The sequence below is a fragment of the Lissotriton vulgaris genome, chromosome 11 (genome assembly GCF_964263255.1).
Source record: "Lissotriton vulgaris chromosome 11, aLisVul1.2, whole genome shotgun sequence".
Lineage (NCBI taxonomy): Eukaryota > Metazoa > Chordata > Amphibia > Caudata > Salamandridae > Lissotriton > Lissotriton vulgaris.
Genome location: NC_141699.1, coordinates 340,474,750 through 340,489,936, shown reverse-complemented (window position 1 = coordinate 340,489,936; position 15,187 = coordinate 340,474,750). Strand labels below are relative to the sequence as shown.

Sequence of the window (15,187 nt, the reverse complement as noted above, 5' to 3'; positions counted from 1 at the left end):
ACCCACATTCTCTTAATGAAGCACTATATAATATATGGTTCCCTCCACCCTAATCTAGGACATCCCTCAATGTCTGTGGCAACTTCCCCAAATCTGTGCCTATAATAGGTAAGATTAGGCACACATGCAAACTAAATAACCAGTCCCCGAATAAACAACTTATTGGTCAGTTTGAACAGTTGTTAAGCGCAAAGAGTCTCACCGTTAAAAACACATTTTTACCTCAGGATTACCTTTGTGCTTGTGTGTCATGTTATGAATGCACGTAGCTATCCAATGGCTTCCCAGCACTGCATGAGTCATGGTGTGTACCAACGAGTGTTTCTATTAGTCAATGAGAAAGGGGCTGGTGGGGGAATAACCATGTTTTCCAGTGTTTCCTAAATTGGGTCTCGTTCACTTCTTGTCTTATCTCAATGGGCAAAGAGTCCCACATCTTATGGACCTTAGATGAGAAAGATCTTCCACCCCATCTCATCCCTTGAATTCAAGGATCCTTCTTGAGTCGACTGTTGGAGGATCTTAGGGCTCTGCTGGAAGTGTAAGTGATAACAGAGATCTAATCAGGGGGGGTCCTTTGTGGTTGAGTCCCCTGTGTGTGAGAAAGAGTACCTTGAATTGTGTTCTTTCCTCCACTGGAAGCCAGTACTGGGCAGCCAGGGAACCTCTGACTGCGATGTGTTTGTGAGTTTTGTTTCTGGTCAGTATAAGCCAACAGTTGGCCATCCAACAGGCCACTTTCTCTAGAGGAGGGGCCAGTAGTTGTGCACCTGTCCCTGAGGAGAGGGAGACGACCAGTCGAGTATTGTCAGCATATGAGACAATCAATACTCCGATTTCCTTGACTATGCCTGCTAGGGTGCGCATACAAATGTTGAAAAGTATGGAGCTAAGTGCAGATCCCTGTGGGACCCCACACTTTAAGACAATGGCGTTTGAGTAGCGTGGGGGTTTGCAAATTTGAAAAAATCTTTTTTAGGAATGAGATAAGCTAGTTCAATGCACTAGTTTTATTCCTATTACCTTCATCCTGAGTGCCAGGGTATTGTGGTTGACCGTATCGTATGCCACACTCAGGTCAAGGAGGATGATGGCTTTGGTGAGGTGTTGAGAAGGTTGCTTTCCTCCAAGAAGAGGGAGATGCTTTAGTTAACATGTTTTTGTAATAACTTCCCCACGACAAACAGCAGGGAGATAGGTCTGTCATTCCTGGGACACGAGGGGTCTAGATTAGCTTTTTTAATGAGGTTTTTGACCACTGCATGTTTCCAGGCTCGTAGGACTACACCAGGGGTCAGTGATATCCTCACTCTGGGGGATCTCTCTCCTGTTCCTTTTAGGTGAATGCAAGGTGGTGCCGAGTACAAGGAGGAGCCCAGTTTGACTTTATTAAGTAGTTTAGGGAGTGCCCACTCTGGTGATGGGGAGGGAGTTTGGCAGGTATATCATCGGCTCATGCCGGACAGATATCTCAGGTGTGTGGGGAACAAGGCTTTTTTCGTATGTTGTAGGTTGCTGTAAATGACAAAGAATTTATTTTGAAAGTAGGATGCGAGTTCATTGCAGCAGTCTAATGTAGACGTGGGCCATTGCTGCCGGTTTGGAAGCAGAGCAGCATGTTGGATTGATATTTCCCGCAGTACAGAGAAAGAATTACAGGAAACAGATATGATTTGGGAGCAGCTGTTGTTTAAAAGTGTCCGCATCAATTATGGCTTTTTTCGATTTTAAGATAATGGACTGACACCACTGAGTTGTCCCACATGTCACATACATTTGAAGCTTTAATCACAATATGAGAATTTGAAGCAACATTTCTGTACATCAGTTCCTGTGGAACAACTCCACACCACAATTAAGAGCCAAAATACCAAGTCCAAATCCTGAAGAGAAACCCGGATTTGTTAGGGATTCGAAACACGTTGGCTCTGAGTATGGGGGACTGTTGATGGGGTGTGTCATGAGGAATGTTAAATAATATTTCCCTCAGCAGCTTCTGACCACACCCACCAGTAGGTTAGGTATCCCCATCCTCTCACAGGCAGGACAGGAAACATGTGTTTCGAAAATGAGTAACTGTCCGTCTGGTGTTAATATGAGTGCAGGGCTGGTTCAATTTCAGGCTGACACACGAGGTATTTATGTTTTTCTTGTGATTACTGATTTGTTGGTATTATTTGTTTGCAAAAATGTTCCCTATATTATTGTTTTTTCTCACTTTTTTTTTTTGCACTATGTAAATGTTGTATATAGTTCTATTTCAAACGTTTTTGAATTGTGCGATTTACCAATGTAGTGTTTCTTTGAAAAACATGCTCTATCGATTTATGAATGTCTGTGTTGAAATATTAAAATCAAGCGGAATAAAGCTTAAAAACTTTAGAATTGATGGTCTAAGGATCATGACAAAACTAATCAAAATAACCCCCCCAGACATCCTGTTTGCCTTTTTTAATGTAGGGGTGGGCAGGGGATTTCCTGCTTTCTGTGTGGTAAGTGATTTACCTATTCAGAATAGTTCCCAAGAGGCAATGGCTGCTTTAACCACTGTGGCCTCGTAATATGATGCTGGTGCTTTTTTTTATTTCCCTGGTGGTCATGTCTGGTAGCCTGCTGGTATTACAGTTTCTGTTGCTCCTCATAATTTATTCTCCATGCCTTTACTAGACTTTCACACCCTTTTTTAAGGGAGACCAGGTGGGCAGTGAACCAGGGTGCTGATTTTTCTTTATTTTCCGTTATGTATAGTGGTGATAAGGATTGTTTCATCTAATGATTTTCAGATCCACTCCTCTACTATGGAGTTGGCAGCCCACAAGGTATTCTCCTAGAGACGGTTTGGTTCATGCTGCAAAGCAAAATCCATGCTTCCTTGTTCAGTTTAGACCATCTTTGGCCTAGGCTTGGTGCGGACTTACTGTAAGGTGCGGGTGTGGTGCCCACCAGCGTGAACGAGATCAAAGAGTGGTCAGTCTTTGACATGGAACGTACCTTTCCAATTTTTATGCTGAGGGCTAAAATATGTCATTTGTCATGGTTGGGGCCTTCTACTCTTTGAGTAAGTTATACGCCACCTAGGTCATGCATATTGATCAGGGTCATTCAGTCTCTGAAGGCAGAGCCTGATCATCAGAAACATGCTTAGCTGACACTGGATGCTGTGTATGTTGGCTTACACCATTAGCATCTTCTTTGGCATCCTAAACGATCGGAAAGATCTTGAATGTTTCTTTTGCAGATCACTGCATGTTTCGGCATGGCTGGCTGGACTGATTGGTGCTCAACTTTGATATCTGTGGCCTTCGGGCAGGGACAAATCTTCCACTTTGGAGAGGCAGCCGCTCAGGAATTAAACCATCTGTCAGCAACAGCCACACCAGTCCTTCAGGCATGATGCAGGGTAGCTAATTAGCACATTGTTACTTTATTCAAAGTTGCAGAAAACCAATAGATCCACATCCGGGAGAGCAGATGGTCTCTCACGACTCAGACCAATCCCAGTGATACTCCCTCTTATCAGATGGACTCTTCTGGGTGCTCCTCACACTGGGAATATGGATGGATGTTTACTTCTGGAATGTCTCTTCTGTTGCAGGGTCAGGCACTCTCCTTCCCTCTCTCAGCATGCAGGCAAGGCTTAAGGTGCTAGGCAAACCTACAGCTAGTTGTGCAGCCTTTAGGTGATGCCTCCTCATCACAGGCTGTGATGCAGGCATCAGCCTTGGTCTCACAGCATTCTTTGAGTGCTCTGCGGACCTCTTCTTTCCTTGGTCCAGTAGAACTTGAAACTGGAAATAAAGTGGAGTTGGTGTGTACCATCTTTATATTAATTTCCCAGATAGGGTATGTAGATCCACTGTCTATGGGCCTTGAACCAGTTTGGGATGGCTCCCTTTCAAATGTCAATTTCTCTCTGTAGTGCAGACACCAACTTTGTGCATGATGACAGCTCTCACAGTAGGCAGTGATGATGTTGGCCTTAAGCAGGATTATCTGAATCATGGGCACAATGGAGTGCTCTGAAACCCGCCAGGGTCATGTTTGCGTTATACAAATCTTTATAAATAAAATAAAATAAATGCTGTCTGATAAGCTCAACTTAAAAATTTAGTTTGCCGAAAGAAAAATTATGGCATCTGGCACCATCTAGTAGTCAATGCGCAGAGGCTGCCTAAATATCAATGAAGAGAATAGATTTGTTTGCAGATTAAAAATCCATAAATAAATGTTCGTGAAGAAGAGTGGAGCCCTGGAAAGTGTAATGTCTGTGGTATAATTTCCCCTCTGCTCCTCATTTAGACCCCCTTGGAATTAAGTAATACTCAGCCCTAGAAATTCTGTGCCTGGGCAGCTTCAGGTTAGGACTAAAACAGCGCAGCAAGCCCGCTGTTGGCGAGGACGATTTCTTGGAGGTCAGTTTCCACCACCCAGAAGTCAGTGAAAGAAAAATCAGACACTTAGGAAAGCTCATTGAAGTCTAACATGGTTAATGAAAAAATAGCAGGCAAGCATCGAAAATATTGTAAATACAATTCATTAATTTCAATGGACCATCCAAAAATCTATACATTTCCATCCAACCTTTATGGAAATGTTCTCAGTGCAATAAGGGAGGACGGAACACATGGCCTAACAGAAACTGTAGATTGATAGTAATGAGCAGGTTCCTGGATCTTTTCCTGAGAAGGCCTTGAACAAAAGAAACAAGGTATGGTAAAAGTGCTGACTTCACTAAATCTGAAGGTCTCACTTGGTTATGCCAACTTCAGAACGAGGCTATACTTGCTCGAACAGACATGCGAAATGTACAGAGTACAATATGGGATAAAAAAAATAGCAGTACATTTAAAATTCATTTTTATGTGCAATAATGCTAGTGCACTGGCAGTGCTGCAAATAGGCAGAAAAAACTAATCTGCAAATGGTATTACAGACAGATAGAGATATAGTGAAAATGTATGCTCACACCAGTGACGATTTGATTTTGAGTATATTGCTAATAGCGTAGCGAACAACTGAAAGGCTCAGTTTCCATCTATATATGCTGTGCTTGACCAGGCACTGTTTAATTGACTGAAGATGAATTGACAAATTTCTATAAAGGGGAAGCGGCGCCTCCTTTGCTATGGGAGGGGGCGTTGCAAATGATGAGAGCCAGCTGAGGGAAACAGGAAAAATAAAATCATAATAAAACTATTTTATTATCATTTTATTTTTCTTTCCCCACTAAAGTCAGCCAAGTCTGGGTGGGGCGGGGCAATGATGACAGCAGGGGAGGAATAGTGCACGCTGTAAGTGCGCTTCACGGGTTGGCTGGCTGCCTAAGACTGCCAAACTGCCAAGCGCACTATGACCTCTCTCCACCCGAGCTGTGCTGCACAGCCGACGAAGAAGAGGCACAGGCTCCTAGGGCCTGAGTGAACATCAAACTAGCCCGCTCAGACCAATCATAGCGCTGCTCTCATGCCGGTAAACAGTATTACCAGCATGAGAGCAGCGTCTTGATTTGCGCCTAGGAGCTTGCGCACTGTGCACTAGCCCATGGGAAATCGAAGTCCGGACCAGAACAGAAGAACCCTAGAAGGTGGCTAGCAGCGCAGGTAAGTTCTTTTTTTGTTGTTATTTAACCTCACCCCTCAACTCCCCACCCCCGCCCCACCACTTGTTATCAAGAGCAACTGCTACTGTAAATAGGGGACGCAGGTGTCAACTGCCTATGCAGTGGGAGAATGAATGAAGGGGCTGAAAAGAAAAACAGTTGTTGCCATAAAGTTCTTGGAGGGTATCGGACTCTAGTGACTTGCAACCCCAAGTCGGAGAATGGCAGATGTAATACAGCTATGTACGCAATGCCCGTAGGTTACACATGGTTTGTGGTGTATCAATTCTCTGCACAGCCAGCATAATGTCCTGCAGGGAAAGTCCAAGCGGTAGTGTTACACACAGAAAAGGTCTACCTGTATCACTTCCTTTCAGCCACACCTCTTAACTTGGCACAGACCACACATAAACCAATGCCCGACATGTAAAAAAAGGTATCAATTCGGCATCATATATCTAAATTATATGAGTAAGGGAATGCAAATCCCATAAAGAAGCTCTTCCCTTTCATAGAGGCCGTTTAGTATCATGGTGCCAGTAAAACGAAGAACGAAACATCACACCCAGCAATAAGTGTTCATTTACTTGTTCCAGCGTGTTTACCAATAATTATCAGTAAGTGGCTTGCCAAACATCATTATAATTTTTCACATGAATAACACTAAATAATGTTTAATATTTCTTTTTGTGGAGCAAAGACTGCATGCTGTAAATATGGTTATTAATTATGGTACTGATTCAGCTCTTGGGCACTTCACAAAGAACAATTTTATTATAGCAGGAGCCTCTCAAGCAGCAGGTGATGGACACAGAAAGTGTTGTGGGCAGGTGACTGTTCAGACCAGATTCCAGTAACCAGAATGTGAAGTGAGGGACCTCTGACCCTGCTCGCAGGCAGGTCGCTCTCCACGCTGCTGCATTGCTTTTTGCCAGACTTTGCTTTGCTTGCCTAATTTTTGTTTTCCTTCTGAATTTCTTGTGCCCGGTTTTCCCTTAGCTCCCCCGCTGGCCCTCACCCGTTTCTTTCCCGCCGCTGCGTCCCTGCGACCTCGCCCCCCTGCTCTCCCCTTTGCCAACTCGCTCCCGCCTCTGAGCTGCTCCTCCCTCCCACCTCCCCTCATATGGAGGCCGTGCAGCAGTGAAAGGAGCGACCTCTGACCCTGCTCGCAGGCAGGTCCCTCCCCCTGCTGCTAAATTGCTTTTTGTCAGACTTTGCTTTGTTTGCCTAAGTTTTTGTTTTCCTTCTGCATTTCTTGTGCCCGATTTTCCCTTAGCTCCCCCGCCATCCCTGACCCTTTTCTTTCCGGCCCCTGTGGCCCCACCCCCTGCTCTCCCATTCGCCACCCTGCTCCCGCCTCCCAGATGCTCCTCCCTCCCACCTCCCCTCATATGGAGGCCGCGTAGCTGTGCGCAATGGACACGTGCAGCGGGCGCGCCACTGGTGTGCCGAAGGCGTGCCTATGGCAAGCCCGTCTGCGCCAGTCCGCACCTGGACCACGCCCATCATCAGACCCCCCTGGACCGCCGCAAATGCCACAACGACCACCCAAGCTACGATGCCAGCACCCTCCACGCACTCAACATCGGACGATCACACAACTCCTTCCTGGCCGCCCCGAAGCGCACCCAAGGACCCTTTTCCTGCCGGAACTGCAGCTTCACCAGAATCCGGCCCGCCAACCCACCGAGCAGGAAAGATGAACCCAACTACCACAGATGCTTTCTTCTCAACACCCGCTCCGCCCGCAAACACGTGGTTGAACTCTGGGACCTACTCGACTCAACCATCCCAGACGTCGCCTTCCTGGCGGAGAGCTGGCTGGTCGCCTCCTCGGCACCTGACATTGCCATAGCCATCCCAGAAGGCTACAAGAACACCCGCAGGGACCGCACCAATGGAGTAGGAGGAGGAATCACCATCATCCACAGGAAGACCCTCAGTGTCTCGACCAACACCGACAACACCCTCAGCACTGCCAAACACCTGCACTTCCAGATCCACCTCACCCAGCTGATCCTCTCCCTCACCAAGGAACCCCACACCGGCAAAACCAACCTCCACCAAGGAATGAAGGCCGTCGCTGAATGGATGAGGATCAGCCGACTGAAACTGAACTCGGACAAGATGAAGGTCCTCATCCTCGGACCCACCCCTTCACCCGGGGACAACTCCTGGTGGGCGACCACACTGGGAACAGCTCCAAAATCCACCGAACATGCATGCAACCTAGGGGTCATCTTTGACTCCACCCTATTTACGACTAAGCAGGTCAACGCCGTCTCTTCCTCCTGCTTCAACACCCTCCGCATGCTCTGCAAGATCTACAAGTGGATCCCCACCGAAACAAGAAAAACAACCACCCAGGCCCTCATCAGCAGCAGGTTGGACTACGGAAACGCTCTCTACGCAGGAGCCTCGGCCAAACTCCTGAAACGGCTTCAACGCATCCAGAACGCCTCTGCGCACCTGATCCTCGACATCCCTCGCTGCAGCCACATCACACCCCACCTGAGAGACCTGCACTGGCTCCCCGTCAACAAGAGGATCACCTTCAAGCTCCTCACCCATGCACACAAGACACTCCACAACACTGTACCAGTGTACCTCAACAGACGACTCAGCTCCTACAACTCCTCCCGCCATCTCCCCTCCGCCAACCCCGCCCTCATCCGAAAAGCAACATCCGGCTGCAGATCATTCTCCCACTTCACCGCCAAGACCTGGAACACCCTCCCCATCCACCTACGGCAGACCCAAGACCTGCTGTCCTTCAGAAGACTACTCAAGACCTGGCTTTTCGAGCAGTAGCAGCACTTCCTACCCCCAGCGCCTTGAGACCCTCACGGGTAAGTAGTGCGCTTTACAAATGCTTTGATTGATTGATCGATTGATGGAATGGGTACATGTAACTGGACAAGGGAGTAGCCAGAAAATTAAAATGCCCCCCACTTTGAACTAAAGCTCTGGTGGCGCACGCAAACAAAGCAAGTGAGCCCTACCATCCTAACAAGAGCTCCCTTTTCTCTTCCATCCAAGCAGCTATCCATTCTTCCTTTCACCCTTCCATCCACCCGTTGTATTGTTTCACCTTTCCCTCCACTATTTTACTATTATATTCTGTCATCCATTCATTCTTTCATCCTTCATTCAATCTTTTCCTATTCCATCCATTCACTCTGCCATCCATCCATTCTTCCGCAATGCCAGCCATCCTTCTATCCATCCACTCTGTCATCCATCCATCCATCCACTCTGCCCTCGCTCCTTCCACTTGTCCCCCCTCCCTTTTAGTAAAAAAATTAAAAGAAAAAGGGCTGGGCCCTAGGGATTTCCTGAGGCTGAAATCGGCCTGCGGCGGGGGGCAGCGTGGCCCTCGCCCTTATTCAAAAAAGGTCTGGCCCAAGGGATGGGGTCCCCGGGGCCAAAATTGGCCTGGGGAAGGGGGGGCCATGCAGCCCCCCTGCCTGAATACATTTTTACAAAAAAAGACTGGCAAGACGCCGGAGGTTCGGCCCCTTTCTGTTCCACTCTGTAAACGTGCCTCCTGGAGCACTGCTGGTTGAGCGATGAAGTCTCATTGGCTCCAGAGGATCCTAGGGGACCAACAAGCCCTCCTGTCATCTTCAGTAAGTCCCATGGAGCGCAATTGCTGAGAAGACTTTGTAGGCCATGCCTCCTTTCTCCACCACTCTGCAAAAGTCCCTCCTGGGTCACTTCTGTCTGGGGGATGAAGTCCCCTTTGCTCCAGTGGTTCCTTGGAGTCCAGCGAGCCCTCCTGTTGCCTCATATAAGTCCTATAGAGCGTGATTGTGGAGAGTATTTTGGAGGCCAAGCAACCCTTTCTCCACCACTGTGCAAACACACCTCCTGGTGCACTGCTGGTTGGGATAAGAAGTGCCCTTGGTTCTAGAGTGTCCTTGGGGGCCAACAAGCCCTCCTGTTACCTGCAGTAAGTCCCACACAGCAGAATTGTTGAGAGGTCTCCAGAGGCCACACCCCCTTTCTCCACCACTCTTCAAACGTGACAACTCATTAAAAAAACATAGAAATTCACTTAAAAAGCCAAAGGTTAGAGGGACGTTATAGCTAGGAAGTAGAATTTGAAAAACTTTAGAAATTCACTTAAAAAAACCAAAGGTTACAGGGACGTTATAGTCAGGAAATACAATTTAAAAAAGCTTTAAAATTATGTGAAAAACAAAGGTTACAGGGACATTATAGTTAGGCTCAGATTTTACTCATATAAAACCAGTGAAATTCAGCAGTTAAATTTACCTGAGCTGACTATAAGAAATGCACTGCTTATAACCTCACATATTACATCACTCATGACAAGGTCAGTGATATCACTGATGACATAAAACAAACACTGTATTCTCCGCAGGATCTACAAGTGGATCCTGACCGAAACAAGAAGAACGGTGACACAGGCCCTCGTCAGCAGCAGACTGGACTACGGCAACGCACTCTATGCAGGAATTCCAGCCAAACACCTACTACGACTACAACGCATCCAAAACGCCTCCACCCGACTGATCGTCAACGTCCCCCGCCACAGTCACATCACCCCCCACCTGAGAGACCTACACTGGCTCCCCGTTGACAAGAGGATCACCTTTAAGCTCCTCACCCATGCACACAAAGCACTCCACAACGCCGGACCAGCCTTCCTGAACAGAAGACTCAGCTTCCACACCCCCACCCGCCAGCTCCGCTCCACCAGCCTCACCCTTGCCACTGTCCCCCGCATCCAGCAAACAACCTCCGGCTGCAGATCCTTCTCCTACCTCACCGCCAAGACCTGGAACACCCTCCCTACCCACATATGGCAGACCCAAGACCTACTCGAGTTCAGAAGACTCCTCAAGACCTGGCTCTTCGAGCAGTAGCAGCACCCCCCCCCCCCCCCACCACCCCCACCCTGCCCCCCTCATCTCAGCACCTTGGGACCCTCACTGGTAAGTAAACTACTTTACAAGTACTCTGATTGATTAATTGATGTTGTATGTAAAGGTCAACGCACAGTGTTACATTACGTGGTATTGTCATACATGCCACTCTGGAATCATTAGCAGAATCATGTGTCAGAATCGATCCAGTGGCGGCACACAGTAGTGGTCTAATTTTGGAAGAGCCTTAATCTTTTCCAAGAAGAGGCCAGAAGAAAGGTGCAGGCAGAGGCTGAATGGCGATACTCTGGGAGACCATGCAACTAGATGCAAACATTAAAGTTGGAGCCCCCTGGAGTAAAGGCCACTAAATAAACCATTTTCAACGCTCTGACCCACACCTGATCATCACTGACATGGCCATGTAAATGCGTTGGAAATTGTGCAACTGGACTCACTTTAGTTTTAGCTAGGATGGTGTAACCACCAACCTAAGACCAGTATCCGTGATATGCAGAATGCTTCCAAGCGCCATATCCAAATCTTTTTCTGCCCATGTCCAGCATGACAATTCAGTTTTTGGAGTTTTTGGGAGATTTGGTACTTGAGAATGATGAGGTAGCTCCTAACACAGAAATCACCATCAGCTACAAGATAGTGCACCTGGGAATCAATCCACCCAAGAGAGCCTAAGAATGCTTGGGAGGTATTCACAACAATCTCATGCCATTAATTGTTTCATGATTGGGGGCTATCTAGAACAATTTCCTCACTTTCAGTAAATATGGAAATTAACACCATCAAGGATTGGTCAGGGAATAACACACATTTTGCAATATATTCTGAGAAAACCAAATGGACTATTCTGTTAAAAGTATGAAGACAACACAACTGTACTGAACGAAGTAAGAGTTATGAACTTGCTAAGCTGAACTCTTTTTTCTTATAAAGAATAAAAGCACCCCCTAGACATATATTTTACACATGTCAATTTTCTTTGGTATGAAATGCATCTCTTAATCGCAAGTAAAGCATCAAAGAAATATTCAGACCCTTGTGTTACTATAACACTAGAAATTAGAACTAAGCGATCCTCTTTATGGGCCATAAACTGTAAGAACTGCTCAACTCACCTCTAGTGAAACCCAGGGGAAATAGATGTTCATAAAGACCGCCCACCCAAAAATCTGAGGATGTAGAAGATGACAGTGTCTATAACACTTTCATGAAGAAAAGGATCTACTTGGAGGCTTGAGGTAGTGGGAAATAGACTGTTGTGCCAGTCCTTGACTGCAGTAGGAGCACTTCTCTCCTCACTCAGTCCCCGTAACTTGAATGTAATTATTGTGGCACTGGTGCTATGTGCTCATTGAAATGCAGCTTAAGCTGTTGTCTCTTCTATACCATCCATTGCACCGAAGCTGGAGAAAGAGTTGCTAACTCTGGTCAGTCCGGTTAATTTTATTCACTATCAGGTCACTGAAATGGAAATGCATTTAATCAACTGAGTGCTGGGAACTATCAAATATACTATTTCAGTGGAAAATTGTAAAACAGTGAACCTCAGAACATGTTAAAAGGTAATGTTTTTTAAGAACTTCAAATTTTCTGCTAACACCAGAATAATAGATTTTGAGAGCTGAAGTCAAAGTGATACTTTCCACATGTATCCTCTTTCTTCCTTGGCAATGGGGCCATATTTTGTAGTTTGGGGCAATAGTGTCCCTTGATGGCGGCATCCTAAGCCTCTGCCCAGTACAACCATGACCTTGGTCTTTTCCAACACTCACAAGGATGAAGGCTTGTTCTGCTTATGGTATAGTATCCATCAATTTGGGGGGAACGGGATGCACTCCTGTTTATTCAAATTCGATTCAAACATCTTCCTTTCATCAAGAGAGTGCGTGCAACCTGACAATAGTGCCTTTGCCCACACGGCACCAGGTTAACAACGAAAACAAGGGATGGGACGTCCTCTGCGTCCCTGTCAGTTGCACAGCCAAAAGTGCCGTCATGGCTAAAATTTCATTAATCCATTTTCATGTTTTTTTCTATTTTCAACATTTTCATCATTTTTTCAACAATCCTTTCAGTAGTTCTGTTCACTTTCGAATCCACACGTGGATTAAATTTGCAAATTTCCCAAGCTTCATATGTTCCAATCGTGACCATCCGGACCTCAAAGAAAAGGAACACGACCAAAGCAACCATTCATCCAAGGCAGTGTTTTTATTAAAAAACCCAATGCATTTCGGGCATATGCATGCCCTTCGTCAGGGGACACTGTAAATAACAATAGAGACAATGATTTAAATTACAATTTCATCTGCACCTAAATTATTTACTTCCTAAAAGAGCATTTTCTTTCTTACATGTGTTCATTACGTTTCTCACCCGTTCCCTGTTGTGGTAAAAAAGTGCCCACCCTTCTCATTCCAAACCGCTAGGCTCAAAGGAAATCTTCCCTCCTTTTCACCACTTCGACACTCTGGCCTACGCACCACTAGGCTGTCCTATAGATTTCAAACCCCATCTCATCAAATCCCCGTCTTTTTTATGCACCCCCTTTAAGCTACATACTTTCTTCCTCATACGTTAGAGTACCATATAACCAACGCCTCAATCAAGTATGCCCCAAAGATGGGGTTTGAAATCTATAGGACAGCCTAGTGGTGCGTAGGCCATAGTGTCGAAGTGGTGAAAAGGAGGGAAGATTTCCTTTGAGCCTAGCGGTTTGGAATGAGAAGGGTGGGCACTTTTTTACCACAACAGGGAACGGGTGAGAAACGTAATGAACACATGTAAGAAAGAAAATGCTCTTTTAGGAAGTAATTTATTTAGGTGCAGATGAAATTGTAATTTAAATCATTGTCTCTATTGTTATTTACAGTGTCCCCTGACGAAGGGCATGCATATGCCCGAAATGCATTGGGTTTTTTAATAAAAACACTGCCTTGGATGAATGGTTGCTTTGGTCGTGTTCCTTTTCTTTGAGGTCCGGATGGTCACGATTGGAACATATGAAGCTTGGGAAATTTGCAAAATTAATCCACGTGTGGATTCGAAAGTAACAGAACTACTGAAAGGATTGTTGAAAAAATGATGAAAATGTTGAAAATAGAAAAAAACATGAAAATGGATTAATGAAATGTTAGCCATGACGGCACTTTTGGCTGTGCAACTGACAGGGACGCAGAGGACGTCCCATCCCTTGTTTTTATGGTATAGTATCCGCACCCATTAGCATAACAACGACCAACATAACTCAACATAGCAGAAGGCAGTCATCACAAGACAGAACAACATAGGATACTGTATAACACCCTAATTGTTCCCTTTATTCCCTGATCACTTACCGTTCTTGAACATGGCAGGATGAGTCCTCCCCTGGATGGTCAGGTTCTGGATGGGGGCATGCACTAGAGTGTATTCTCCTCTCCCATTAAAGGTGTAGTTCGACCCATCAGCAGTAAGGAAATGAGGATCTCCGAAGGCAGAGGCTGTTGTGGAAAGAAAGGAAACTGTCACTGACTAGAAAGGCCATCTGATCAAAGAGAAAGGGAATATACACGTTGCCCGAAAAAACAGACACTAGCTATGTGCTGTAGAAGACCTTATTACGTCTTCATCAATTGCAGTGTATCTCAAGCAAGCATTGCAAGTGTGACAAACATGTATCGATGTTGCTAGTGCACAAATTATGGAGGTATACTAATACCAGAGTGAGCCTAACTATTGTCCATCTCAAACTCTGGAGCTGGCATCCATCTTTCTTTGAGTTACACTTGATCATCTGCATCTCAGCTGGTAAACAAGATCCATCAAATCTTCACTTTACTGCTGCCATAAACAGGTAAAGCTTAACATACCAGACTGCAATTGTGAGTAGAAGCTGGAAACGCATCTGAGCCAGTTTTGAGAGATGCTCTTTGTCAGGCTAAATGCTGCATCTCAGTGCTTGAACTCAGGAGACATGCATTGACTTGCTCTTTGTCATGATATTTTCTAATAATTTTGGTGAAAACAAATATTGCACCAGCAAATGTCACAACATTGCACAAACAGCTTTGGAATTTCAGAGCCAGCACATTAGTTTATCATGTATTATTCTATCACAGGCATGTTGACTAAATACAAGTTATTTACCACAATAATATCATATTGCTCAAAACTAGCATCAGCGGACGAAGGATCCCAATGTAGTGGGATCTGTAGTAGAACAAAAATCTTCATAATTCTGGAAGGGGAGACTTGTTCTTCGGTCATTCGGAGGTTTGTAAATAAGAATCAATCGTCTATTATTCTCAATTCTATAGAACAGCAATACTATAGAAGTCAAGGTCATACCAAAATATATATAAACTATTTTAATTAGTTTAACAGCTTGACCCTTTGCTTAATTGCTAACTACATAACCTGGCTAAAGGTCTTCTTTCACTACTTGGTACTTATATCATCAAAGCGGTCGATTTTAATCCTAAAATCAGTTTCAATAAAGACGTTCCTAAGACTTCGTACCAAGAACAACAAAGCTGACAAGTGACTCAACTAAATTCAATATTCAAATCCAATTCAAAAGTCCATACAGAATACTATATGCCTGTGAGGGCATCCAGGCACTTAGTAAGCAGGCAAGGGATTGTAAATGAGTTATTACAAGATTATCTTGAAAACTAGTCCACTTCCTGAGAAGCTG

The 15,187-nt window shown here is 45.4% G+C and overlaps 1 protein-coding gene across 1 annotated transcript in view; it reads right to left on the bottom strand.

Moving 5' to 3' along the window:
* Positions 1-15,187, bottom strand: part of SUSD2 (sushi domain containing 2) — a 1,032,760-nt gene that overhangs the window by 605,615 nt on the left and 411,958 nt on the right. The window contains exon 21 of the mRNA XM_086943298.1: positions 13,848-13,991. Within this exon, the coding sequence (XP_086799424.1) occupies positions 13,848-13,991 (144 nt within the window). The remainder of the gene's footprint in view (positions 1-13,847; positions 13,992-15,187) is intronic.